The sequence below is a fragment of the Lolium rigidum genome, chromosome 5 (genome assembly GCF_022539505.1).
Source record: "Lolium rigidum isolate FL_2022 chromosome 5, APGP_CSIRO_Lrig_0.1, whole genome shotgun sequence".
Taxonomy (NCBI): Eukaryota; Viridiplantae; Streptophyta; class Magnoliopsida; order Poales; family Poaceae; genus Lolium; species Lolium rigidum.
In genome coordinates this window covers 232,751,623-232,779,620 of record NC_061512.1, presented here as the reverse complement: position 1 = coordinate 232,779,620, position 27,998 = coordinate 232,751,623, and the positions used below count along the sequence as shown (strand labels likewise).

General features: G+C 47.3%; 2 protein-coding genes and 1 pseudogene across 2 annotated transcripts; all 3 read right to left on the bottom strand.

Moving 5' to 3' along the window:
* Positions 1 to 18,625: 18,625 nt before the first annotated feature.
* Positions 18,626 to 19,261, bottom strand: LOC124657234 (annotated as a pseudogene).
* A 156-nt stretch (positions 19,262 to 19,417) lies between these two features.
* On the bottom strand, positions 19,418 to 20,071 carry LOC124657233. Its single transcript, XM_047195817.1, has one exon. The coding sequence runs from the start codon at positions 20,069 to 20,071 to the stop codon at positions 19,418 to 19,420; it is 654 nt and encodes a 217-aa protein (XP_047051773.1).
* Positions 20,072 to 22,536: 2,465 nt separating this feature from the next.
* On the bottom strand, positions 22,537 to 23,487 carry LOC124651225. Its single transcript, XM_047190347.1, has one exon. The coding sequence runs from the start codon at positions 23,396 to 23,398 to the stop codon at positions 22,748 to 22,750; it is 651 nt and encodes a 216-aa protein (XP_047046303.1). The 5' UTR covers positions 23,399 to 23,487; the 3' UTR covers positions 22,537 to 22,747.
* Between the last annotated feature and the right edge of the window lie 4,511 nt (positions 23,488 to 27,998).

Sequence of the window (27,998 nt, the reverse complement as noted above, 5' to 3'; positions counted from 1 at the left end):
ATTTATGCTCGATAGTGGGTTCATGTCTCCGTGAATCCGGGGAGTGACGGAAACCCCTAAGGTTATGGATGTCTTGTTGCCACTAGGGATAAAACATTGATGCTATGTCCGAGGATGTAGATATTGATTACATTACGCACCATACTTAATGCAATTGTCTCGTTGTTTGCAACTTAATACTGGAAGGGGTTCGGATGATAACCCGAAGGTGGACTTTTAGGCATAGATGCATGTCTGGATAGCGGTCTATGTACTTTGTCGTAATGCCCAATTAAATCTCACAATACTCATCATATCATGTATGTGCATGGTCATGCCCTCTCTATTTGTCAATTGCCCAACTGTAATTTGTTCACCCAACATGCTATTTATCTTATGGGAGAGACACCACTAGTGAACTGTGGACCCCGGTCCATTCTTTACATCGAATACAATCTACTGCAATACTTGTTCTTACTGTTTTCTGCAAACAATCATCATCCACACTATACATCTAATCCTTTGTTACAGCAAGCCGGTGAGATTGACAACCTCACTGTTTCGTTGGGGCAAAGTACTTTGGTTGTGTTGTGCAGGTTCCACGTTGGCGCCGGAATCCCTGGTGTTGCGCCGCACTACATCTCGCTACCATCAACCTTCAACGTGCTTCTTGGCTCCTACTGGTTCGATAAACCTTGGTTTCATACTGAGGGAAAACTTGCCGCTGTACTGTAATGTCCCAGGTTTAGAGACGATCGAGGGGTAGATTTTAGAAAGGGATGTGCATTGCATGGCAAATTCTGGGGAAATTTCGCGCTTTTAAACAAAAACTGAATCGAAGGGGGACAAGTTTCTCTCTCGACACCTTACAGGGTTAGGGTTTCGAGAGTGCGACAAACTTGCATCTCACTTAACTAGTTTAGGGTTTTGAGAAGAGAGGGAGAGTTTGCATCAAACTTAAGTTGCATGATTGAATTCTAAATTAAGTGACATGGTTGAATTCAAACCAAAGTTGAATTTGAATTTCAAATTCAAACAATAAATAATTACCCTAAATAATGAATTGTGAGGAAATTCATTAAGTAAATTATAAATAATAAACAATATGAGCAATTAAAATAAAGTAAAGCTCATTAGGGAAAACTTTGAGCTTTATTGATCATCACACAATTTACATTGTCATTACAATATTCATAAGAGAAATAAATGAATAATACAACACATTACAAGAATTGCTCAATTAAGAAAAAGAAGATTACAATCAGTGACCTATCCTAAATTACAAGTCTAGTTTCATAAGATGCTTGGATCTGATGATCTTCATCTTCACTTGGTTATACTTTTGATTCCCTGCACACAACAAAGCAAGACATGAATTATGCCAAGTGGCATTGCCACTTGGCAGGTTAGAAGAATAATGGAAATGAGAGGATATGGTTCAGCTCTGCCGAGCTGATCTTCTCACATCCAAGTGCAAAGCATCAGGTACACACACACACACACAGGCAGCTTACAGTGCATGTGTGCATGCTAAACAGCACACCAAAGACTGGGAGGAGTCACCAAATGAAATCACCACCGCCGTCGACCGCGAGAGAGCAAGGGAGAGGCATATATAACCTTTTTTGAGCCAAACCCTAGCCGTTCACCGGCAGCAACTCCACAAGGGTAAGCACACCAAGAACAAGCAAGAACAGTGTGAACAGCTAGAGCTGTTTCACCTATCCCATAATCACCGAGAATCAAACCAAGCAGATCAAGCTTGCAAGGAGGAGCAAGGCAAGCCAAGAAATCAACCACGAAGCAAAACCTCTACACCAACACACTATTTCTAGGAGCCGGAGTGAGGTATACACATCAACATGAACAAACCAAATGGTTTTGTTCATAAATTGCACGAGCATGATCTCAAGCACACCACAAGGGTAGAAACCCTATATGTGAGTCATCATATGGCTATCGGCCAAATTGGTGCAAGTGAACAAGAGGGAAACAAATAGGAAAGCACCACGGGAACATTGGCTATGCCAAACCAAGTGACATAATCAAAGAAATCCAACAAGGAACTGATCCCTATCTAGCTAGTCAGCTTCACTTAGCACACTATAGCCAGCTACAGCCATCGAATCATGGATAGACTATCAAGTGTCTATTCATGTTTATCAACATCAAAGGAACCTGGCAAAACCACGAAGGATTCTTCCAGTGAGATATTTCCCAAATCACAGCAAGCCAACATGAGGTAGGAGCAACCATTTCTAAGCGCAGCAGAGCTCGTTAGGGTCACAATGACCTACCTATCCACATAGGAAATTCACCAAAGCATCACATCATTATCCAAGAGGATTCAGTATGAGCTAGGGTACCCAACCGATGGTTGGCATCCCTCTAGCTACATCAAATTCATCCATATGATCATTACCGATAAATCAGCTCACATCATTTATCTATCTAGTAAAGCAAGGAATTACAGATAAATGAAACAGTTAAGTAACCAAAGCACCAACATCTTGCCAGTGAACCAATGGCTCACTGCAAGCATCAGATGATGCTTGAGTAAGCATTAACACACACCAGCACAAGTATAAGTGTCACACAGACACCAGGTGAAGCACCGAGAAGGCACAGTGCAACAAGCAAGTGATGATCATTTGATCATCGTGGCTCGCTAGAGCATGCCAAGGCATGCTAGAATCAATCACCAGTATCACACATGAATTCTATGAATTAAACAGCCACAGATAAGCAACAATTAGATCACAGACTAGCACATAAACCATTTTTATGATTGTATCCAGAAGCATATCATCAAGGAATTGATGTATATGGACAACAATTAAGCCAAGCCAAACCTACTGTGAGCCAGAACTCAATAATCATCACACAAATAACACTGACTCTTGCTAAACAGCAAGAATCAACCACAGTAATGAACCAGGGGAGCTAAGGCTTGTTACAGCATAAGCAAGCAAGCAACAGCAATGGCTAGTGATGCTCGGATGAACATCTAGCCGAATAATAACATGTATAACCAAGGGTGAGCAGAAACATGAATCAAAGGAAGCACACGCCACAACACGATTCACACAAGCACATAGACTAGAGCAAGCATGGCGAAGAGCGTAGCGCACAGCAGATGCCTAGCCCAAGACAACGCAAGCGAGCTAGCACAAGCACTGTGGCTGGCAAAGCACAAGGCCACAGAAGCGTAGCAGCAGCAGTACATCGTCTAGGCAAGCATCTCCACAGGGAGAAGTCGGCCAGTGGCCGAGCCAGACGAAGAAGAGGAGAAGAGAAGAAGGTAGAACAGGTAACAGAGGAGGAAAGAGGAGGAGAAACTTACAGGCGAAGCAGATGAGCACGACCGCGGCAGCACGGCGGCACACGCCGGGCGACCGGCGGCGCCAGGCCAAGCCAAGCCTGGTCACCACATCACCGCAACGCCGGCATCTCCACGGCATCACCACGGCGCCGTGGACGCCGATGAACGACGGACCTTCACGGATCCGTGCGGCCGAGGCGCGAGCGCGTTGGGGAGAGTCGAGGTGGACACGAGCGTCAGATCGACGCGGACCACCATGTCCGCCGTCGAGAGGCGGTCCGGATCCGCACCAGTCTCATCGCCGATGATGGCCGAAGGCGGCCGGAGCAGGGCGGCGACGGCGGAGGTGATTTTGATGTCGCGGGAGCCGAAAGGGGATTAGGGTTACGGGGAGGAGGACGACGAAGCGATCGGGTCGGTTGGACCGAGCCCACCGGGCTGGTCCAACCTAACCAGCTCGGCCGCCCGACAGTGGGTCCGAGGGGTATTTTGGACATTTCCAAAATACCCATTTAAATGAAAATTTCCAAGAATTTTATAAAATAAGATACAGCTCTAAAAAAATAATTAAAAATATGAAAATTGATCAACATAAAATTCTCTACCTGAATAAAATATCAAAAAGAATTTTTGAAGACAACTAAGAATAAGACCTCATTTGATGATTTAAATAATCATTTAAATCACACATATAATTTTCTATAATGAAAATAAGTCCATTAATGTATTTGGACTTTAAAAACACCTTGACAACATTTCAAGGTTGTATTTTACTTTAAATCAAGTATCCTCAAATTATTCTTAGTATTAACCTCTTACATGAAATAATAACGACATCGGAAGGGGGGAACAAACCCTAAAAACTGGAATCATGCATAATTGCTTCTTTAACCATTGCCCTTATCGGACAATGATGCTATTTTTCAGAGACAGAGGACAAGGGTCAGTCCACACCTTCCAACTGCAAAACTTTGCAGTGTTCAGGCAAGTTCATCACTTGCTCATGTCATTTGAGTATCTTTATCAAATTACTTGCAAAGTACTATGGTTATCACTATTGCATAAAAATCAAAACCACTACTTTCATAACTATGAATATGACTATGTGGTGGGCAATGGAACCATGGATTGTGTTGATATGGTGGAGGTTCCATTGCAAGGGTTTATATCCATCTAGGATTAAACAACAAATGTCGCCAGTGATTCTTGTGCCGTAATATCCGTGTTAACCATAAGATCCGGAGTGGGACGGAGTAGTCAAAAGTGTTTCCACCTCTCGTTCATCAACGGATGCGCTTACCGTAGCAGTTGTATCTTGCGGAGCAACTTGTGGGTGGGGAACCCATTCTAAGTCCCCACGGTTATGCAGTGCATACCGTAGCGGTTGCGGCTTGCGGAACAACTTGTGGGTGGGGAACCCATTCTAAGTCCCCACGGTATTGCGGTCTATGATGGGTTGCAGCTACCGGCGAAGGAGTTTGGTTCGATCCCGGACCGTCGTCGTGGTCGGGGTCCACCCTGAAATTACGGGAATAATGGGACCGGCGTGGACCCGTGGTCGGGGCATGCAACAAAGGGTGGGTGTTCGAGGTAGCGGAGGAACATGATTGGCTAGACCTTATACCGGGCCTCACACCAAAGGAAGTGTGGACGGAAAGCTGCCCGGTTGGCACCAAGGTTAAGATCTCTTATGGGTAAAGCAACACACCTCTGCAGAGTGTAAAGAATCGTGACTCCGTCACTCCTCGTTCCGGATGAGGAACTGCGAACACGGCCGGAAAGGAGCTCCATGAAGTTCTAGTAAACCGGTGAAGGCCGACGGACATAGCTCTTTGAAATAAAAGCAATCTCTTGAAGAAATGTTTATCAAAACTTGCATTGGTATTAGACTTTCTGGTCTAATATCGTAGCTAGTGCATTAAACACCTCTTATCTATAATGAACTTGTTGAGTACGCTCGTACTCATCCCACTCTTAAATCCCATGCTTAGATTGTCTGAATCATCTGGAAGAGGACTGCAACAACAATGAAGAAGCCGAGATCATCGGCTATGATGAACCCGACCTCTCAGGAGGAGTTGAAGGCGTAGACTATCTCATAGTCTACGGATCCGGGGAGGCTTCCGGAGGAGAACAAGCCTAGAGATATCTGATAAGTAGTAGTAACCGAGCAGCCCGAACTCTTAGTATTTAGCTGCTCGAGGAAATAAATGTTTAGCTTAATGAGACTCTTATATTGTAAGTTAAGTTGGGTTCGCCTCGAACCCAGGAGTATTCCTCTTAGGACCCAAGAGGAGCTCCAAGATGACATGTGTATGATGGTTGTAATAATAAATGAATGAGTTATGGACCTGCTATGTTCTGCTGTACTACTCTGAGGGATGTAATATTTGCGGAATGGTACTTCGTGAATGTTATATCAACGACTGGCATACTACAACATGCAGTGGTATGCAGTGGTCACCACAGCTTGGTATCGAGCAAAAGCTTTGACCTTAGGTTGGAACCTAGTAAATGGGACCAAACGTTAGGAGTCAAATAGGACTAGTAAAGAATTCTCTAAAAATATGGTGTATATTCAATTGAGAATACAACAATCATATATTTTAGTGCGATAATTCTTTATTATCTCTATTATGATGCATTAGTACTAATCTTATAATCTTTCTATTTCTACAGCCAACATGGCAAGTTCACGACCGGGAAGAAACGTGAAAGTAATGGATTCCACACTAAGTGAATACCAAGGAGGACTTGCAGACATCTTACGAGCCATGTTACTTGAATTTGGGTGCGATCCCCAGATTCCAGTAAAGAAATACATGTTCTATGATGGTCCGGTATTGGCCAAGTGCAGGGTAGGACTGCGACTTCCCGAATCTTTGGGAATGAGCGTAGTCATGCCAGCAGGGGAAGCTAGGACAACCAACACAGCCTACCATATAGCTGTTATGAGAGCCATAACCGACATACGGGAACATAAGACGAAAGAGCTTATGGATTCCGAGTTCTCCCATATTCCTCATAATCAGGAGGAAGAAGATCCCATGCTCAACCACTACAAATATGCCAAACGCAAACCCATAGCAGCGGCAAAATATATGGATAATAGCCGCAACTTCATATCATTACTCTTTCAGTTGAACCATCATCTGATAGGAGCAATTGATACGATGCTAGAGGAATTTACTGAACCCAAGGAGGAGAGTAGGGGGAAAGAACCTATGGAGAATGTGGTGCACACACCAGTTTACTCAGCTGGTGACTACATCAGTATTGATCCACTTGAGCGTGAACCTACACCTGTTACACCTGGGAACTATCTGGGTAGTTCCTATGGGGGATACGAGGGCGGAGAGGAATCCGGAAACAACCAGCGTTCCGAGACTCCTATCGAGAATTCCACGGGTTGGCGTTGGGGATCTGATACTGGAACCCATAGTACTTCTGTGTATTATGATGGGGATATGAATGATGATGCCACAACCCAGAACCAGAGTTATCCCAGTAATGAAGGAGTTGATGGAGGGTATCCGACACAGGTTGAGTCGGGTATGAGTTTTGGTAACACCTATGGTGGAGCTACAGGGGAGTACACCCGATGGGTGGACTATGATGCACTCAACGATCAGTTTGTGAACACTGATTTCTCCCTAGGATCATCATCGGATTCGGATTACAAGCCAACGGGGAGACCTTATGTTCCGGGGTCTATCAGGAGGACGACACGTTCGACCGGATGGAAGCCTGGGATGTACCGGGAGTGAAGATCGACTAGAGTCCACCAAGGGAGGCGAGGCTATAATACACAAGTACCACGTGTATTATAGTATGTAATATTTGTATAAATTTGTACATATACTTTAATAAGTGAGTTTGCATACTCACATCGACTTGAGTATTGTAATAAGACCACTTAAGTATGTATATACAGGATATATGTTTTGTATGATTTGGATTTGCTTCTTGATTTCCATTGCGTGACTAGTTCGTGCACAAAGTTGAGCTCGTAAAACTTGCGCATGGAGTAATTATGAGTATCATCTTGTGTTGCGGAACTAGGGGGTTATGTCGGGAACGCTAGGAGACGAGACCGAAGCACAGCCGCATGGAGCGCGAAGCAAAACAAAAGGAAGAGGCTGAGGGTGCAGCCGGAGATCGGTTTCCACCACCACCACCACCCATGACGCAGCGAAAATTTTATCCAAGACATGCAGCTGGTAGAGGAGCGACAGCGTGTAACACTCGGAGCAGCAGAACAAATTCTTTCAAGATTTGTTGCAGCAGAAACAGGGTGGAGAGACTCGAGAACCCGGGAGTCACATTAGCGGACTTCCAAAACACTAAGCCTATATCTTTCGCATACGCGCCCGAGCCAATGGACGCGGAAGATTGGCTGATGGATACTGAGCGAAAGCTCAACACCGTTGGATGTAACGACCAAGAGAAGGTTCGTTATGCTACCCATCTGCTGTGTGGACCTGCCGCATCATGGTGGGACAATATTGTAGCCGTTTATCCGGCTGGAAAGGTATTTACCTGGGAGGAATTTGCAAGGAAGTTCAGGGAATCCAATGTCCCTGAAAGTATTGTGGAACTGAAGCGTCGAGAATTTGAAAGTCTCGAGCGTAAGGACAAGGCAATCCCGACCTATGTCGTGGAGTTCTCTAAAGCTGTCCCGGTACGCTGTTGAAGAAGTCAACACCGAGGACAAGAAGAAAAAGAGATTTCTGAGGGGGTTAAGTCCCCAGTTCAATGTTCAGCTCCGTATGATGAGAGCGACGGAGTTTCAAGAGTTGGTGGATGCAGCCATCACTCTGGAAGATGATTTCAAGCAATTGCAGGAGGAGAAGCGGAAAAAGGCCAAGTTTGAGCCTAAGAGGTTTGTTAGTAACAAGCCTAATACCAGCTTGAGTTTCAAGCCCAGATTCAACAACAACAACAACAACAACAACAACAACTACTACGGTAGTAGGAAGAACCAAGCATTTCAGACTGCTAACCAAATAGTTTGTCGCATCTGCGGGTTTAAAGGACATACTTCAAAGGACTGTCGCAAACCCAGAATCATCTGCTTCGGGTGTCGCCAGGAGGGGCACATGATGAAAGACTGCCCTAATAAGAAGAATGGAGGAGGTCAATCTGGAGGAGGTGGAGGTCGAGGAGGAAACACCGGAGGCAACTGGAAGAATAAGAAGCCCTTCGGCAAGCTGAACTGTACCAGTCTGGAGGAGGTGGTCAACTCTGACCAGGCGGTGATAGGTACGCTCCAGATACTCACTCATCCTGGCAAAGTACTTTTTGATACCGGTGCAACTACATCATTCATTTCTCAACAATTCATCACCAAACATGGGATTAGTTGCACTAAGTTAGATACACCCATAACCATACTTTCGCGGGGGGAACGATAGTAGTAACCCATGCCAAACAAAAACAAGTCATTATGATCAATAAGTGCGCGTTTGACGCGGACCTATTCATTTTACCGATGAAGGACATTGATGTCATTCTTGGTATGAACTGGTTAGAAGCTAATGGAGCATTGATCGACTGTGTAAATAAGACGGTGTCTTTGAAAAGCCCCGATGGAAGTAGAATGATCTACCAAGGCGACAAACATACACAGATTGAAGTTGAGCTACAGCTGAACAGCATGAAGGAGGTGAAGTTAGAAGATATACCTGTAGTAAATGAATTCCAGGATGTGTTTCCCGCGGAATTACCTGGTATGCCACCAGATAGGGAGATAGAATTCACTATCGACCTAATTCCAGGAACAGCTCCGATTGCTAAGGCACCATATAAGATGGGGCCCAAGGAATTGAAAGAACTTAAGGAGCAACTGGATGACTTGGAACAAAAGGGATTCATTCAAGAGAGTGTTTCACCATGGGGATCACCTGTGATCTTCGTGGATAAAAGAGATGGAGGAAGAAGGATGTGCGGAGACTACAAGAATCTGAACAACGTCACAATCAAGAACAAGTACCCACTTCCAAGAATACAAGATCTATTTGATCAAGTGAGAGGCGCGGGAGTCTTTTCCAAGATTGATCTAAGATCCGGTTATCACCAGATAAAGATCAAGAAGGAAGACGTTCCGAAAACTGCCTTTGTCTCAAGGTATGGACACCATGAATACCTGGTAGTACCTTTTGGATTGACCAATGCCCCGAAGAATATTCATGAATCTCATGAATAAGATATTCATGCCATATCTAGACAAGTTTGTCATCGTATTTATCGATGATATCTTGATATATTCCAAGAACAAGGCCGAACATGTCGAACATTTGAGGTTAGTGTTGCAAACACTAAGGGAACATCAACTCTATGCCAAATTTAGCAAGTGTGAATTTTGGCTAGATCAAGTGGAATTCCTTGGTCATGTTATTAGTAAAGATGGAATAGCCGTTAACCCGAGTAAGGTAGCAGCAGTTCTAGAATGGGAAGCACCCAAGACTGTCAAGGAAATCCGAGGATTCCTAGGAATGGCAGGATATTATCGGAGATTCATTGAAGGATTCTCTAAGATAGCAGGACCTATGACAAAGCTGTTAAGGAAGAACACACCATTCGTGTGGTCAGAGGAGTGTGAGAAGAGTTTTCAAACTCTGAAGGAGAAACTCACCACGGCACCGGTGTTAGCGGTTCCGGAAGTTGGCAAGGATTACACCGTGTACTCGTGACGCATCCAAGCATGGATTGGGTTGCGTACTCATGCAAGATCGGAAAGTGATATCTTATGGATCGAGGCAACTCGGACCTCATGAAGTGAATTATCCAACCCATGACTTGGAATTAGCAGATAGTCGTATTTGCACTCAAAACTTGGAGACATTTTCTCTATGGAGCTAAGTGTGAGCTCTATACAGTACCATAAAAGCCTCAAATATTTCTTCACTCGAAGGAACTCAACATGAGGCGGAAAAGATGGCTAGAATTGATCAAGGATTATGATCTGACAATCAATTACACACCAGGGAAGGCTAATGTTGTAGCAGATGCCCTGAGTAGGAAGAGCACCGGAGGAGTGGAACAAGAAATATCACCGGAGTTGAGGAAGGAAATAAGTCAAGCCCAAATACAACTTTGGGAGAAGGAAGCTCATGAAGGACTATCAGCTTTACAAGTAGCCGATGAGCTAAATGTCAACCTGAAGAATGAGATAATGATGGGTCAGCTGGATGATCCATTCATCATGGAAGAAATGAGAAGAATAGATGAGGGAAGACCATCAGAATTTCACCGCGGAGAATCGGGATCATTATGGTTCCAGAAAAGAATTTGCGTTCCGGATATTGCTGAAATTAAGGAAGTAATACTCCGGGAAGCTCATCAAACACCATATTCCATACATCCGGGAAGTACAAAGATGTACATGGATCTAAAGGAACTATTCTGGTGGAATAACATGAAGAGGGAGATAGCACAATATGTGGCGGAATGCCATACCTCGCCGAGAGTGAAGGCTGAACACCGCAGTCCGGCAGGGAAGTTACAACCTTTACCTATTCCAGAGTGGAAATGGGAGGAAATAGGGATGGATTTCATCACCGGACTACCCATGACCAATAAAAAGAAGGACATGATATGGGTAATCGTGGACCGGTTGACGAAGAGCGCCCACTTCTTAGCAGTAAACCAGCAGGATAAAGGAGAGAAACTCATCGATCTTTACATCAAAGAGATCGTGAGTAAGCATGGAGTGCCTAAGAAGATCGTGTCTGGATCGAGGATCCGTGTTCACATCAGCATTCTGGAAGCAACTACACGAAGCTTTAGGATCCAAGTTGGACTATAGTACCGCTTATCATCCCCAGACAGGTGGACAAACCGAGAGAACTAACCAGATCCTAGAGGATATGCTTAGGGCTTGTGCCCTAGACTTCGGAGGATCATGGGAGGAGCACTTACCACTAGCAGAGTTTTCATACAATAATAGCTATCAAAGCAGCATCAAGATGGCACCATTTGAAGCTCCGTATGGAAGAAAGTGTAGATCACCGATATGTTGGTATGAAGCCGGAGCAAGCAAAGAGTTCAACCCCGATTATGTCAAAGAAAAACAACAAATCATTGACATTATCGGAGATAGGCTCAAGATAGCCCAAAGTCGGCAAAAGAGTTATGCCGATCGAAGAGGAGAACATGGGAGCCACGAGTTGGAGACATGGTTTATCTTAAGGTAAGCCCGATGAAAGGACTCCAGAGGTTTGGAGTAAAAGGAAAGCTCAGCCCTAGATATATAGGACCTTTCAAGATACTGAGTCAGAACCGAGGTTTAGCCTTTGAATTGGATCTACCGGGAAGGCTAGCTCAAGTTCACAATGTATTCCATGTGTCACAACTCCGGAAATGCTTAAAGACCCCAGATGAACCAGTATCACATGATGAGCTCGAGTTACAACCAGACTTGACTTACATCGAGAAGCCAGCCAAGATTCTCGAGGAGAGCCGGAAACAACTCGTAAATAAAGCTATCAAGTATCGCAAGATACAATGGAAGCATCACCCCGAGAGGGAAGCCACCCGGGAAAAAGAAGAAGACCCGAGGAAAACATACCCCGAGCTGTTCGGGTATTACAACCACAACTTCGGACGAAGTTTTCTTTAAGGGGGAAAGGCTGTAATGTCCCAGGTTTAGAGACGATCGAGGGGTAGATTTTAGAAAGGGATGTGCATTGCATGGCAAATTCTGGGGAAATTTCGCGCTTTTAAACAAAAACTGCATCGAAGGGGGACAAGTTTCTCTCTCGACACCTTACAGGGTTAGGGTTTCGAGAGTGCGACAAACTTGCATCTCACTTAACTAGTTTAGGGTTTTGAGAAGAGAGGGGAGAGTTTGCATCAAACTTAAGTTGCATGATTGAATTCTAAATTAAGTGACATGGTTGAATTCAAACCAAAGTTGAATTTGAATTTCAAATTCAAACAATAAATAATTACCCTAAATAATGAATTGTGAGGAAATTCATTAAGTAAATTATAAATAATAAACAATATGAGCAATTAAAATAAAGTAAAGCTCATTAGGGAAAACTTTGAGCTTTATTGATCATCACACAATTTACATTGTCATTACAATATTCATAAGAGAAATAAATGAATAATACAACACATTACAAGAATTGCTCAATTAAGAAAAAGAAGATTACAATCGATGACCTATCCTAAATTACAAGTCTAGTTTCATAAGATGCTTGGATCTGATGATCTTCATCTTCACTTGGTTATACTTTTGATTCCCTGCACACAACAAAGCAAGACATGAATTATGCCAAGTGGCATTGCCACTTGGCAGGTTAGAAGAATAATGGAAGCTCTGCCGAGCTGATCTTCTCACATCCAAGTGCAAAGCATCAGGTACACACACACACACAGGCAGCTTACAGTGCATGTGTGCATGCTAAACAAAGACACCAAAGATCGGGAGGAGTCACCAAATGAAATCACCATCGCTCGTCGACCGCGAGAGAGCAAGGGAGAGGCATATATAACCTTTTTTGAGCCAAACCCTAGCTCGTTCACCGACAAGCAACTCCACAAGGGTAAGCACACCAAGAACAGCAAGAACAGGTGAACAGCTAGAGCTGTTTCACCTATCCCATAATCACCAGAATCAAACCAAGCAGCAAGGTTGCAAGGAGGAGCAGGGCAAGCCAAGAAATCAGCACAGAAGCAAAACCTCTACACCAACACACTATTTCTAGGAGCTGGAGTGAGGTATACACATCAACATGAACAAACCAAATGGTTTTGTTCATAAATTGCACAGGCATGATCTCAAGCACACCACAAGGGTAGAAACCCTATATGTGAGTCATCATATGGCTACTGGCCAAATTGGTGCAAGTGAACAAGAGGGAAACAAATAGGAAAGCACCCCGGGAACATTGGCTATGCCAAACCAAGTGACATAATCAAAGAAATCCAACAAGGGACTGATCCTATCTAGCTAGTCAGCATTCACTTAGCACACTATAGCCAGCTACACCATCGAATGATGGATAGACTATCAAGTGTCTATTCATGTTTATCAACATCAAAGGAAACTGGAAAAACCACAAGGATTCTTCCAGTGAGATATTTCCCAAATCACAGCAAGCCAACATAGGTAGGAGCAACCATTTCTAAGCAGACAGAGCCTGTTAGGGTCACAACAGCTACCTATCCACATAGGAAATTCACCAAAGCATCACATCATTATCCAGTAGGATTCAGTATGAGCTAGGGTACCCAACCAGTGGTTGGCATCCCTCTAGCTACATCAAATTCATCCATATGATCATTACTGATAATCAGTTCACATCATTTATCTATCTAGTAAAGCAAGGAATTACAGATAAATGAAACAGTTAAGTAACCAAAGCACCAACATCTTGCCAGTGAACCAATGGCTCACTGCAAGCATCAGATGATGCTTGAGTAAGCATTAACACACACCAGCACAAGTATAAGTGTCACACAGACACCAGGTGAAGCACCAGTAAGGCACAGGCAACAAGCAAGTGATGATCATTTGATCATCAGGGCCTGCTAAAGCATGCCAAGGCAGGCTAGAATCAACCACCAGTATCACACATGAATTCTATGAATTAAACAGCCACAGATCATCAACAATTAGATCACAGATTAGCACATAAACCATTTTTATGATTGTATCCAGAAGCATATCATCAAGGAATTGATGTATATGGACAACAATTAAGCCAAGCCAAACCTACTGTGAGCCAGAACTCAATAATCATCACACAAATAACACTGTCTCTTGCTAAACAGCAAGAACCACTCACAGTAATGAACCAGGGGAGCTAGGGTTTGTTACAGCATAAGCAAGCAAGCAACAGCAATGGCTAGTGATGCTCAGATGAACATCTAGCCAGATAATAACATGTATAACCAAGGGTGAGCAGAGACATGAATCAAAGGAAGCACACGCCACAGCACGATTCACACAAGCACATAGACTAGAGCAAGCATGGCAGTAGCAGTAGCGCAGCAAAGATGCCTAGCCCAGCACAACACAGCAGCTAGCACAGCACCAGGGCTGGCAAAGCACAAGTCCACAGAAGCGTAGTAGCAGCAGCACATCATCAAGGCAAGCATCTCCACAGGGAGAAGTCGGCCAGTGGCCGAGCTAGACGAAGAAGAGGAGAAGAGAAGAAGGTAGAACAGGTAACAGAGGAGGAAAGAGGAGGAGAAACTTACAGGCGAAGCAGATGAGCACGACCGCGGCGGCACGGCGGCACACGCCGGGCGACGGCGGCGCCAGGCCAAGCCAAGCCTGGTCACCACATCACCGCAACGCCGGCATCTCCACGACATCACCACGGCGCCAGGGACGCCGATGAACGGCGGACCTTCACGGATCCGTGCGGCCGAGGCGCAGGCGCGTTGGAGGAGAGTCGAGGTGGACACGAGCGTCAGATCGACGCGGACCACCATGTCCGCCGTCGAGAGGCGGTCCAGATCCGCACCAGTTCGTCGCCGATGATGGCCGAAGGCGACCGGAGCAAGGCGGCGACGGCGGAGGCGATTTTGATGTCGCGGGAGCCCGAAAGGGGATTAGGGTTACGGGGAGGAGGACGACGAAGCGACTGGGTCGGTTGGACCGAGCCCACTGGGCTGGTCCAACCTAACCGGCTCGGCCGCCTGACAGGTGGGTCCGAGGGGTATTTTGGACATTTCCAAAATACCCATTTAAATGAAAATTTCCAAGAATTTTATAAAATAAGATACAGCTCTAAAAAAATAATTAAAAATATGAAAATTGATCAACATAAAATTCTCTACCTGAATAAAATATCAAAAAGAATTTTTGAAGACAACTAAGAATAAGACCTCATTTGATGATTTAAATAATCATTTAAATCACACATATAATTTTCTATAATGAAAATAAGTCCATTAATGTATTTGGACTTTAAAAACACCTTGACAACATTTCAAGGTTGTATTTTACTTTAAATCAAGTATCCTCAAATTATTCTTAGTATTAACCTCTTACATGAAATAATAACGACATCGGAAGGGGGAACAAACCCTAAAACTGGAATCATGCATAATCGCTTCTTTAACCATTGCCCTTATCGGACAATGATGCTATTTTTCGAGAGACAGAGGACAAGGGTCAGTCCACACCTTCCAACTCGCAAAACTTTGCAGTTGTTCGAGCAACTTCATCACTTGCTCATGTCATTTGAGTATTTTTATCAAATTACTTGCAAAGTATTATGGTTATCACTATTGCACAAAAATCAAAACCACTACTTTCATAACTATGAATATGACTAAGTGGTGGGCAATGGAACCATGGATTGTGTTGATATGGTGGAGGTTCCATTGCACGGGTTTATATCCATCTAGGATTAAACAACAAATGTCGCCAGTGATTCTTGTGCTGTAATATCCGTGTTAACCATAAGATCCGGAGTGGGACGGAGTAGTCAAAAGTGTTTCCACCTCTCGTTCATCAACGGATGCGCTTACCGTAGCGAGCTTGTATCTTGCGGAGCAACTTGTGGGTGGGGAACCCATTCTAAGTCCCCACGGTTATGCAAGTGCATACCGTAGCGGTTGCGGCTTGCGGAACAACTTGTGGGTGGGGAACCCATTCTAAGTCCCCACGGTATTGCGGTCTATGATGGGTTGCAGCTACCGGCGAAGGAGTTTGGTTCGATCCCGGATCGTCGTCGTGGTCGGGGTCCACCCTGAAATTACGGGAATAATGGGACCGGCGTGGACCCGTGGTCGGGGCATGCAACAAAGGGTGGGTGTTCGAGGTAGCGGAGGAACATGATTGGCTAGACCTTATACCGGGCCTCACACCAAAGGAAGTGTGGACGGGAAAGCTGCTCCGGTTGGCACCAAGGTTAAGATCTCTTATGGGTAAAGCAACACACCTCTGCAGAGTGTAAAGAACCGTGACTCGTCACTCCCCGTTCCGGGATGAGGAACTGCGAACACGGCCGGAAAGGAGCTCCATGAAGTTCTAGTAAACCGGTGAAGGCCGACGGACATAGCTCTTTGAAATAAAAGCAATCTCTTGAAGAAATGTTTATCAAAACTTGCATTGGTATTAGACTTTCTGGTCTAATATCGTAGCTAGTGCATTAAACACCTCTTATCTATAATGAACTTGTTGAGTACGCTCGTACTCATCCCACTCTTAAATCCCATGCTTAGATTGTCTGAATCGTCTGGAAGAGGACTGCAACAACAATGAAGAAGCCGAGATCATCGGCTATGATGAACCTGACCTCTCAGGAGGAGTTGAAGGCGTAGACTACCTTATAGTCTACGGATCCGGGGAGGCTTCCGGAGGAGAACAAGCCTAGAGATATCTGATAAGTAGTAGTAACCGAGCAGCCCGAACTCTTAGTATTTAGCTGCTCGAGGAAATAAATGTTTAGCTTAATGAGACTCTTATATTGTAAGTTAAGTTGGGTTCGCCTCGAACCCAGGGGTATTCCTCTTAGGACCCAAGAGGAGCTCCAAGATGACATGTGTATGATGGTTGTAATAATAAATGAATGAGTTATGGACCTGCTATGTTCTGCTGTACTACTCTGAGGGATGTAATATTTGCGGAATGGTACTTCGTGAATATTATATCAACGACTGGCATACTACAACATGCAGTGGTATGCAGGGTCACCACATGTACGCATCACACCTTCCTCTTGGGGTTCCCAACGGACGCGTGCTGTACACGTATCAAGCAACATTAGGGACAAATGGGATCATGCAAGGGACTTGGGTCATTTGGATCATAAGGCATCAATTAAGGAGGCAACCAGGGACAAAGGGAAACATTTGATGATCCATTATCATAGGCAACAAAGCAGCAACTTTCCCCCTCTAATCTAGCTAGAGTCCTTAAAAGAAATCCATCATAAGCATGGTCAAATACACATATATAGGATGGGGCAGATGCTCCAAAGGGATTATATATATTCATCACTTGGTAATTTGGAGAGCAAACAAGCAGTAGCCATATCACTCAATCCAATAATATAGTAAATTGGAGAGCAAACAAGCAGTAGCCGCACGGGAGAGGAAGAGGGAGGGGAGGGGAGGCGCTAGAGATGGAGCTCACCGACGATGCTGTTGGAGGAGGGGCCGGGTAGAGGAAGAGGGAGGGGCCGGGTAGGGGTGGAGGAGGAGGTTGACGATGATGGGAGGGGTGGAGGAGGAGGAAGACGCGGCGGATCCTCCTCCTTGACGCGCCGCCGGCCCCTCCTCCTCCATGCGGCGGCCCCTCCTCCTCCACGCCGCAGCGGCTTGTGCTGCTGGTGGCGGGGATGGGTGGAGCGTGGCAGCATGCGGCCCTCGCGGAGGAAGGAGGCGGCGGCAACGACGACGGCCACGCTCACCATGGAAGGCGGCGGCGCGCGAGGGAGAGAAAGAGGGGTGGAGGAGGAAGAAGTACGGCCGGCGGCGCGCGAGGGAGAGGAAGAGGGGTGGAGGAGGAAGAAGTACGGGCGGGGGGAGGGGGTACGGTTGGATATAGAAGGCGCTATTTCTGTGGCGCACCAGCACGAGTGCGCCACAGAATCAACTACTTCTGTGGCGCACCAGAGACAGTGCGCCACGGAAACACTTATTTCTGTGGCGCAGCAGGCCACGTGCGCCACAGAAATACCTACACTAATAGTTGGTGGTGGCAGGATGTGGGCCCCACGTACTTTCTGTGGCGCACGGCTCAGTAGTGCGCCACAAAAATAGCTTATTTTTGTGGCGCATTCTGTCTCGTGCGCCACAGAAAGATTTTCTGTGGCGCAGTTCTGCTGGTGCGCCACAGAACTAAGCTCCACCTATAAGCATTTCCCTACTAGTGCAAGACTACAATCCCGAAATTTCTGAAAAAAATTCGGGAATTCCAAACACCTTTCCGAATAGATGCTCGGGTTTTTTGGGTTCGGCATATACGGGTTTGGGATCGGAAATTCGGGTTCGGAATTCGGGATTTATGTCCGGAGTGATCTCAATCCTATGATTTTTCTTTTTGAGTGGAATCCTATGATTTTTCTATTTCTATGTTTTTTCCTATCTATGAATCAAAAGAGCCCAAGTTCCAAACAAAGTAATGTGAACTTAACGGCCCATTAACCCATCCCATTGCACTTTCATTTTCCATGGTCAAACATTCGATGTACACGCATGAAACAATCAAAATATGCTGCACATGATACTATGCACGGATCCGCTCGACCGCTCCTCTTAATGTGGATCCAATGATCGACTGAATAAACTATCTAAACTGGCTAACTATTTGCAATGATCGAATCGTTGAAATTGACTTCGATATGGGGCTGCTCAAAAGTCATCCTCTTCTAGAATGGCCGTTAACCTCGGCACGTCTGCCACACGACGACGATGACGAGCGCCGCGACTTCTGTAACCCGCTCTCTTCATCGTCTTCCCCGCCGTCTCATCGCCGCCGCCGCCGCGCACAGTCTTGCGCGCGCCACCGTATTTGCCGTACGCGCGCTGGCTCCATTCACCGTCTTCTAGTTCGGCGTGCTCATCGGTGGAGACGATGGGCGCCACTCGAGCCGTTTTCCGTTGCTTGCGCTTGGTGCCAGCCACGTTCTTGCGCCTCGGAGGGGACGTCACGCCGCTGGCGACGGAGAGCGCGGAGCTGGCCCTGAGGGCGAGGGCCGCCATCTCCTGCCCGGAGAGCGCCAGGCGGAGCATGGATACGGGGAGCACGAAGTAGAGCCATCCTGGCTGCAGTTCCTCCTCGTCCGCCAGCGCGCGCGGGGCGCGTCCAAGCGGAGCTCGTCGGATATGGATGAAAATTTATACTCACGTGTGTGGGTATAGTATTTACTTATATCCTACCCATTTGCCCTCCTTAAGTTCGAAACAAAATAATCTAAACTTAGCGGCGCATTAACTCATCCCATTGCACTTTCATTTTCCTTGATTAAACATTCGATGTACGCACATCAAAGAATCAAAATATGCTGTACATGGTACTATACACGGATCTCCTCCTCTGAAGGTGGATCCAACGATCGACTGAATAAATAAACTCTACGTATCTAAACTAGCTAAATAATCGCAATGATCGAGTCGTTGAAATTGACTTTGCTAGGGGGCTGCTCAAAAGTCATCTTCTTCTAGAATGGCGCTTAACCTCGGCACGTCGTCTGCCGCACGACGACGATGGCGAGCGCTGCGGCTTTTGTAGCCCGATCTCTTTCTCGTCTTCCCAGCTGGCTGAGCACCGCCGCCGCGCACTGTCTTGCCAGCGCCACCATATTTGCTGTACGCGTGCTCACTCCATTCACGGTCTGCTAGTTCGGCCTGCTCGCCGGGGGAGACGAGTGGCGCCACTCGAGCCATTTTTCGTTGCTTGCGCTTGGTGCCAGCCGCGTTCTTGCGCCTCGGAGGGGACGCGACGCCGCTGACGATTGCGAGCGCGGAGCTGGCCCTGAGGGCGAGGGCCGCCATCTCCTGCCCAGAGAGCGCCAGGGGGAGCATGGACAGAGGGAGCACGAAGTAGAGCCATCCTGGCTGCAGGTTCTCCTCGTCCGGCAGCGCGCGCGGGGGCGCGTCCAAGCGGAGCTCGTCGGAGCTGCACAGGAAGAGCGACTCGTTTCCGTTGCGCTCAGCGTTCCCCAGGGCCTCGCGCGCCGTGACTGGCGCCGCGTACTGCGTCATGGAGCCGTCCAGGCCGACCACCTTCGCCGTGGCCGCTCTTCGCCCAGATGAGCCCGCTGCCGACGCCTGGGAGCGCGAGACGCACAAGCCCATTTCTTCCCTCGCGACGACGTGCTTGTGCGTGTAATATGCGCCGCCGTGAGCCTGTCGAAGCAAAGGGCGAAGTGGATTGGTTGATTGATCTGCTGATCCGTTGGTACCTCGGGCTACCGGAGAGCCTGCGACTGCCTCGGCTTTTTATACGGGGAACATGGGAAGCAGCTTGGAAATATGGCATGTTTGCGCGGTGACGCAGGCCGGTTCGTCATCCGATGATTGGGCTCGTGGGGTTGCCAGTGTTAACGGAGATGACTACTTGCATTGCAAGCTGATCGCGTGATTGTCAAGTTGTGGGAGGTTTCGCAGATTAGGCTGAGAAAGTTCTGCTCAAAATACGTATTCGCTTCTAGAGACCGACAAGCCGGCCGTGCGTACGAGTGGGACAACTGGACAAGAGTATCAGCGAGTTTCTGAACAGAATATGGGACAGTGAGCAATTGTAAAGCCGTTTCCGTGTGATAACGGCGGCCTTTTCATCAATCGTCCGTCGTCACGGCGCGCGACAGCTGACTGTGATGTTTTCTTGGATATAAATAACTTGTTCATGCACGCATGCCCGCAAGAATCAAAGTTCAGAAGGGGCAATTAGGACAGTAACGTCATTTTATTCTGGTGCCTAACTTACTTGATAGCAGCGACACACGTTGTAAGTTCCTTTGTGTATAATATTGATAAACTTAAATAGTAGTAGGATGTTGCAAAAAATGTGCCTAGTCATAATGGGGCATAGAGTACGTAGTGTCAAGTAACACTACTCTATATTACTAGTACTATTAGGCTGTTCATAGTGAAGAGTAACTTAGTCTAATAACATATGTCATGTTACTAGTCTAAGTTACTATCTCCATAGTGGTAACTTAGATGTGGTTTCATGCAATGTGTGATTAATTATGTTGTAGACTTATATTGCTTTGGGATGTGTGATGTTGTGGTAACATAGCTAGTTACCACCTCACTCCCTTTCTTCTTTTATTGCCATATCATGTCACCAAAATACCTTGAGACGTGTGATGTTACCACATATGTTACCCCCACTATGAGCAGTCTTATTGTGCATAGTAACATAGAGATAGTACTCATTTTATTTAAAAATAATAATGTTATGGTAATATAACTAGTTACAAGTTACCACAATTATGTCTCTTTTTATTTAATTACATGTCATGATATTGCATGTAGTGTTATGTAACGTTGAGGGAGCATGTATATTATCTATTAAATGCATGTTTGTTTGCTCATATATATTATTTGGATAATTGTTTAGTTTACTTTTAATATTATTATTACTCCTCTAACCAATATTGGAGTGCATATGTTCGGAAATTTGTTAAATGGGCTATGTAAGAAAGCACATATACATATGCGTGTGTGTGCCCTTTAGTTCGAGACATATAAAATTGTCGAAACCGACATTTTCTTTTGTTGGAAATGCTCTCCCTAATTTTGGAGGAGCGGCGAGTGCCTATGGCTTTCGGATGAAGTCGTCTAGGTTCGGAGATGGTTGCATGGTTATCCATAACTACTGTGTGGCTGGTTTGTAGTAGAAGGCTAAATGATGCTTAGGGCGTTTTTGTTCATCATATTTTTCTGGTTGATTTACATGTACAACTTGTGTGATCCATAAGAGGTAACGCTGAAAAAAAAAAAAAATGGTTACATACCACAATTGATGCAGGAGCTAGGTTTTGTCCACTTTTTTAAAGGAAAACTTCACCGTAGCCTAATAAATGTGCTTAACTTATATTTTTGCAACAATTAACAAAACAATGATTGAACACAGAATTTGTGACAACTAATATGGAACATAGTAGTAATATTAAGAGCAAGTATAATAAGTCCTAGTCAGTTGGCTACAATTTTAAAAAGCAAGTACAATAACTCAAAACAACAACAAAAAAATGGTACGGAGTATATTATTGCTTAGTTGGAGAAGAGAGAAGGAGAGAGTGGGCTCTTATGCAAGAGTCGCCTCTAGCACGTGCTTCTAGCCACTTTGTGAGAGTGAAAGGTGGGCCGCACATTAATTAAGTACTACATTTTTATAGCTCACTATTGTATATGTTGACTCTAAGTTGGCTATAGATGACATGTCACTTGGCTTATAGCCAGCAGCTGGCTACACTACTGAAATTGCTCTAACCTAATTATAGAAAGTGCAATTTTTCAACCGGAACTTTTCCCATCAAGTCGCAATTTTTCGAAGCTACTCGTGGGCATCTCGAACGTCGGGGCATGTCGTTTATTCGAAAGTTTTGCCTAGTGGCCAATACGCAGCAGTCAGGCACATTTGTCAGGTGAGGGGGATGGCACGAAGATGAGAATATACACTACCATTTGGAAGATTTGGTTCTCTCCAAATGTCAGCTTTCTCAAGTCCAACTATCCGGGAAAACAGAGTTTGAAACAGAAATGAGGAATGTGAACATAACGGTGCATTATCCCGTCGCATTGCACTTTCATTTTGCCATTTATCCGACATTCGATATACACAGATCAAAGAATCGAAGCATCCTGAACATGGTAGCACTGTACAGCATGACCGAGCGATATACACGGATCACCTACTCTGAAGCGGGATTCAACAGTCGACTGAAACAACTGTCTAAAGTCTAAACTAGCTAACTACTCGCAACGATCGAGTCGTTGTAATTGACATCGATCGGGGCTTGCTCAAAAGTCACCGTCTTCTAGAATGGCGCTTAACCTCTGCACGTCTGTCGCGCGATGAAGATGACGAGCGCCGCGGCTTCTGTAGCCTGCTCTCTTCCTCGTCTTCCCCGCTGTTTCATCGGCGCCGCCGCGCACCGTCTTTTGCGCTGCACCGTATTTGCCGTATGTGTGCGGACTCGATCCACTGTCTGCTAGGTCGGCGTCCTCGTCGTTGTTCGGGGCAACAATGAGCGGCGCCACCCGCGCCGTCTTTCGTGTCTTGCCGTTGGCTCCTGGCACGATCTTGCGGCGCGGAGGGGACGCGACGCCACTGACGACGGCGAGCGCGGAGCTGGCCCTGACGGCGAGGGCGGCCATCTCTTGTCCGGAGAGCGCCAGGCGGAGCATGGAGACGGGGAGCACGAAATAGAGCCAGCCGGGCTGCAGCGCCTCCTCGTCCGCCAGCGCGCGCGGGGGCGCGTCGAAGCGGAGCTCGTCGGAGCTGCACAGGAAGACCGACGCGCCTTTGCGATGCTTGTCATCCACCAGTACGTCGCGCGCCGTGACGGGCGCCGCGTACTGCGTCATGGAGCAGTCCAGGCCGACCACCTTCGCAGTGGCCACCGCCCGCCCAGACCCCGACGCCGGCGAGCGCGAGACGCAGGAGCCCATGTCTTCCCTCGCGACGACGTGTTCGTATGCTGCTGTGCCGTGTGAGCTCAAGTGGGGAGTGGAATGGTTGGTTGATCAGCTGATCCGTTGTTACCGCTCGCAGACAGAGCGTGCGTCTGATGCAGCCATTTTATAGGGGCAACGGCGAGTGGAAAATAGAGCGCTTGTTCACGCAATGACGCAGGCCAGTTCGTCATCCACGCACTCGTGCTGTCAGTGTCAAAGGGGAGTGCATACTTGTATTGCAAGCTGGTCTCACTTGAGGCCGTTGGCGAGTGCTGAGAAAGTCCAGGTTCTACGTATTCGCGAGTTTCTGAACAGAATAGGGGACAGTGACAGCGACCAGTGAGCACTTGTTAAGCCGTTTCCGTGGTAACGGCGGCTTTTTCATCAATTGTCCGTCGTCACGGCTCGCGACAGTTGACTGTGATGTTTTCTTGGATATAAATAACTTGTTCATGCACGCATACCCACAAGAATCAAAGTTCAGAAGGGGGTAATTGGGACAGCAAGTTATTTTATTCTGGTGCCCAACTTACTTGATACTCCCTCTGTGCAAGAATCAAACTTCAGGGGTAGTAGCGACGCACGTTCCAGGTTCCTTTGTGTATAACCTTGCTGAACTTAAATACACTACGGGAGGGACGGCATGTGCCGACGGCCTTGGCCGTCGGCACAGAGGCCCTCGTCGACCGGCGACGGAGCTGACCGTCGGCGCACGTCGGCCGTCGGCACACTGCTGGCTACACCGACGGTCACCGTCGGCGCAAACCGGACCGTCGGCACAGGAAGTTGGCGCCCGAAGGTCACCGTCGGCACAGCGACGACCGTCGGTACACGCGCTGACAGGCGGGCCCAGCCGTTAGACTGTCACGGCGCCGTCTACACTGTGCCGACGGTAGCCCACGGCGCAACGGCGGCCGTCGGCACAGGGACTGATAATGAGTGGATGTACAGTGGCCGTGTTAGTTCGACTCAAGTGACAGATGAATGGAAATGGAAGACCGATTTCTCCTGGTGCTTCTGCCGGACCTCGGCATGGTTCTACTTCCGGTGGCTCTCGTCGTGGTTCTACCTCCCCGAGCACCATCGAAGTACAGCGGCCTCGCTTCACCACCGAGGAGCTAGATCAGTACTACCCTCCGGGTGGTAGTACACCACCATATATAGTTGCTACATTGTACTAGCTACATGACACATGCTATATGTGTAGAATGATCTATGTAGGATGATTATATGTACTGTATTGCTTGTGTGCTATATTTGTACTAAATTTGGGATTTGGTGCCATATTTGTGCTATATCTGTGATATATGAGCTATATGTGTGCAATTCATATATTTCCTGCTATTTTATATGCAATTGTTGTGCAAATGGAGCAAAATCAGGAAATTTAAGAAAAACTGGGCAGCAGCTGTGCCGACGGTGTCACCGTCGGCACAGGGCCTCTGTTGTGCCAAATGGCAGGCTCTATGCCGACGGTGACACCGTCGGCATAGCTGCTGCCGGTTCGCGCCAATTTTTCCAGTTTGAACGGCGATGCGTTGGCGCCAGTTTTAGGAAAAAAACAGAAGAGTATGTGCAGACGGTTACACCGTCGGCACAGAGGGTCTGTTAACGGCGAGCTGGGTCACGGCGAGCCGGCTGCGCCGACGGTGGTACGGCTGATGGCCACCGTCCAGCCGTCGGCGTACGAGTGTGCCGACGGTGACGTCCTGTGCCGATGGTGAGCGCGTCGCCCTCGACGCGATCTGTGCCGACGTGAAGACGCCGACGGTGACCGTCAGCAGAGACGGTGCCGACGGTGGTTTATCCTGTGCCGACGATGATTGCAAAAAAAAAGTGCCTTATGTGATGCTGAGGAGCCTATCTATTATCTATTTGGAATGTATGTTTGTTTGCTCATATTATTTGGAGAATTTTTTAGTTTACCTCTTATATTATTATGGAAAATGATTGGATTCCCCCTGGGGCTCACGACGCCTGCAGCCTCCTGATTCCTGACCGTGCGATGGCTCCATCGCGTGGAAGCACGTGAACCGCCTCCTGCTCACTCAGCCCAACCTTATCGTAACCACGCGCTGCTAAACTCGTCCACCGAGCGCCGCCGCCACTGCTCCTCTCGCTCGCCGAGCCCCGCCGCCGCTCCTGTCCCCCGCCAAGCCCGACGCCTCTCCTCTCCCCCGCCAAGCCCCGCCGTCTCTCCTCTCCCCGCCGAGAGCATCCGCCGCCATGGGGCCTCTCACGTTTTCTGCAGACCATGGAGCCAAGGCGGAGGAAGCCGGAGGAGGAGGCCAGCAAGGGAGCCTCCCTGCACAAGCTCGAGCTCCAGCGCGGGTGGCTGCTCCGCCGTCGGGGAGGGGATCACAGCGCGGAGGCTGGTCGACCAGCGGCACGCCCGCAGGGACCGTGGGGATATCCTCCTGGTGGGGATTGGAGGATGTTGGCGGCGCGACCGTGACAGGCTTGGCCCCCGGCGCGACAGCGACGGTTAGGACGATGGCGGACATAGAGCTGTTATCACCAGAATTTGACCGAGTCAGAGGTGGGCCGCGATCAAGATTGGGCTTGAAGAATATACATAGAAGAAATACGTGAACCGGCCTTATACACGAAGATTGGGCAGTTTGCCCTTGTATCTGTAAATATAGTAGGATACGTGTCGGTTAGATAAAACTTGACTCGTGCACGGTTGGGATTATTCCCACGTTAGAAAGTCTACGGACTATAAATATGTATCTAGGGTTATCGAGATAAACAACAATCACGTTCACCACAAACCAATCTAGGCGCATCGCCAACTCCCTTGTCTCGAGGGTTTCTTCCGGGTAAGCATCATGCTGCCTCGATCGCATCTTGCGATCTAGGCAGTACATGTTTATTCGCTGTTCATGCGTTGCTTGTGCTGAAGCCTTGTTGATGGCGAGCAACATAGTTATCTTAGACGTGTTAGGGTTAGCATTGTTCATCGTATCATATGCTGTCGTCGTGCAACCCTTAGGCGTCTAGCCGCTCTTACACCTATCTTAGGTGTAAGGGCGGCACCCCGCTTGATCATTATTTAGTAGATCCGATCCGTTATGATTGCTCCTTGTTCTTCAAGGATTAGTTTAATATCTGCATAGTTAGGCCTTACAAACGGGTTGAAGGATCCAGGTGGCGCGTAGGGTGTAGTTTGCTAGCCCTAGACAGGATGTTCCGGGGATCAACTTCGTGTTGGTTTTTAGGCCTTGTCTAGGGTCGGTTTACGATCACCGTGCGTGGCCGCCGAGCTCAATCACGAGTAGGATGTTCCGATTATGTGGTGAAAACCCTAAATCGTAGTAGGTCGTTTTAGCTTTATTTTGATCAAGCAGGACCACCATATATTCGTACACCTCGTACGGATCATGGGTGGATCGGCTCTTTGAGCCGATTCACAGGACAACCTGAGAGCCGATCGAGGCTCGTATTTAATGTTTACGTGCATGCCATGTAGGAAACTAAGCGAGGCACATCCATCACCTTCCTGACCAGGTATAGGTCAGGTGGCACGCCCTTGCACCAGCATCGGACGTGCGTGCCGAGTCTTTGCGGGCCGTCGCTCGGAGGGACCAGGGCCAGCCGCAGCCCTAGGTTGTTCCCGGCTCTTCGTGTTGCCAGCCGTAGCTCGCCGGTGGGTTTCGGACGCCAACACATTCTGGCACGCCCGGTGGGTTATCTTTGAGAAGCCACGTGAAAGAAGTTACAGACACCTGAAGGCCCTGTACTTACGAGGTTATATCAATGGGCAGCCTGTCAATAGGATGCTGGTGGACACCGGAGCGGCAGTCAACATCATGCCATACTCCATGCTACGTCGGTTGGGACGCTCTAGCTCGGATCTGATCAAGACCAACGTGACACTGAGTGATTTCAACGGCCAAGCATCTGATGCACAAGGTGTTCTGAACGTGGATCTGACCGTAGGAAGGAAAACCATCCCTACGACGTTCTTCATTGTCGATAGCAAGAGCACTTACGCTGTCCTGCTAGGGAGAGATTGGATCCACGCTAACTGTTGCATTCCATCTACGATGCACCAATGCTTAATACAGTGGGATGGAGATGAAGTAGAAGTCGTCCATGCAGACGATACAGCCGAGGTTTCAACGGCTGGCATGAACGTTTGGGAGACGGAAGGCCAAGAGCCACTCTCAGGCATCACTTTGGACGACTGCGAGTACATCGACGTGTCAAAAAACGGGGTGAGGCTGGTCTTATCCACTGGCTTGACCGTGTAACAGGAGCAAAGTCTATGAAGGTACATGGGCAGGCCGATCCTTGTGATCGGCCCCCAAAAAATGAAAAGTAATGATCTTGTCTCAAGCATGTCACGTAGTCATAGTGAAGCACGAACATTGCAAAACCTTCATTGAGCGATTTAATCAACATGGAGGCCGATTCCAGCAATCGGCCAAAATTATCCTCACCATACGTTCTGTCTGTGTTCAACATCGATCGAACGGGCAACGGATTTACGTCGGCTGATGAGCTGGAAGAAGTCAACATTGGTCCTAACAGAGCCGACGTTCAAATAGAGTGCCTTGGATAACTGCAGAGCCGATATCTGCAGTAACCT

Coding starts and splice junctions, on each gene's coding strand:
- LOC124657233 (XM_047195817.1), bottom strand. CDS start 20,071: ATGGGCTTGTGCGTCTCGCGCTCCCAGGCGTCGGCAGCGGGCTCATCT.
- LOC124651225 (XM_047190347.1), bottom strand. CDS start 23,398: ATGGGCTCCTGCGTCTCGCGCTCGCCGGCGTCGGGGTCTGGGCGGGCG.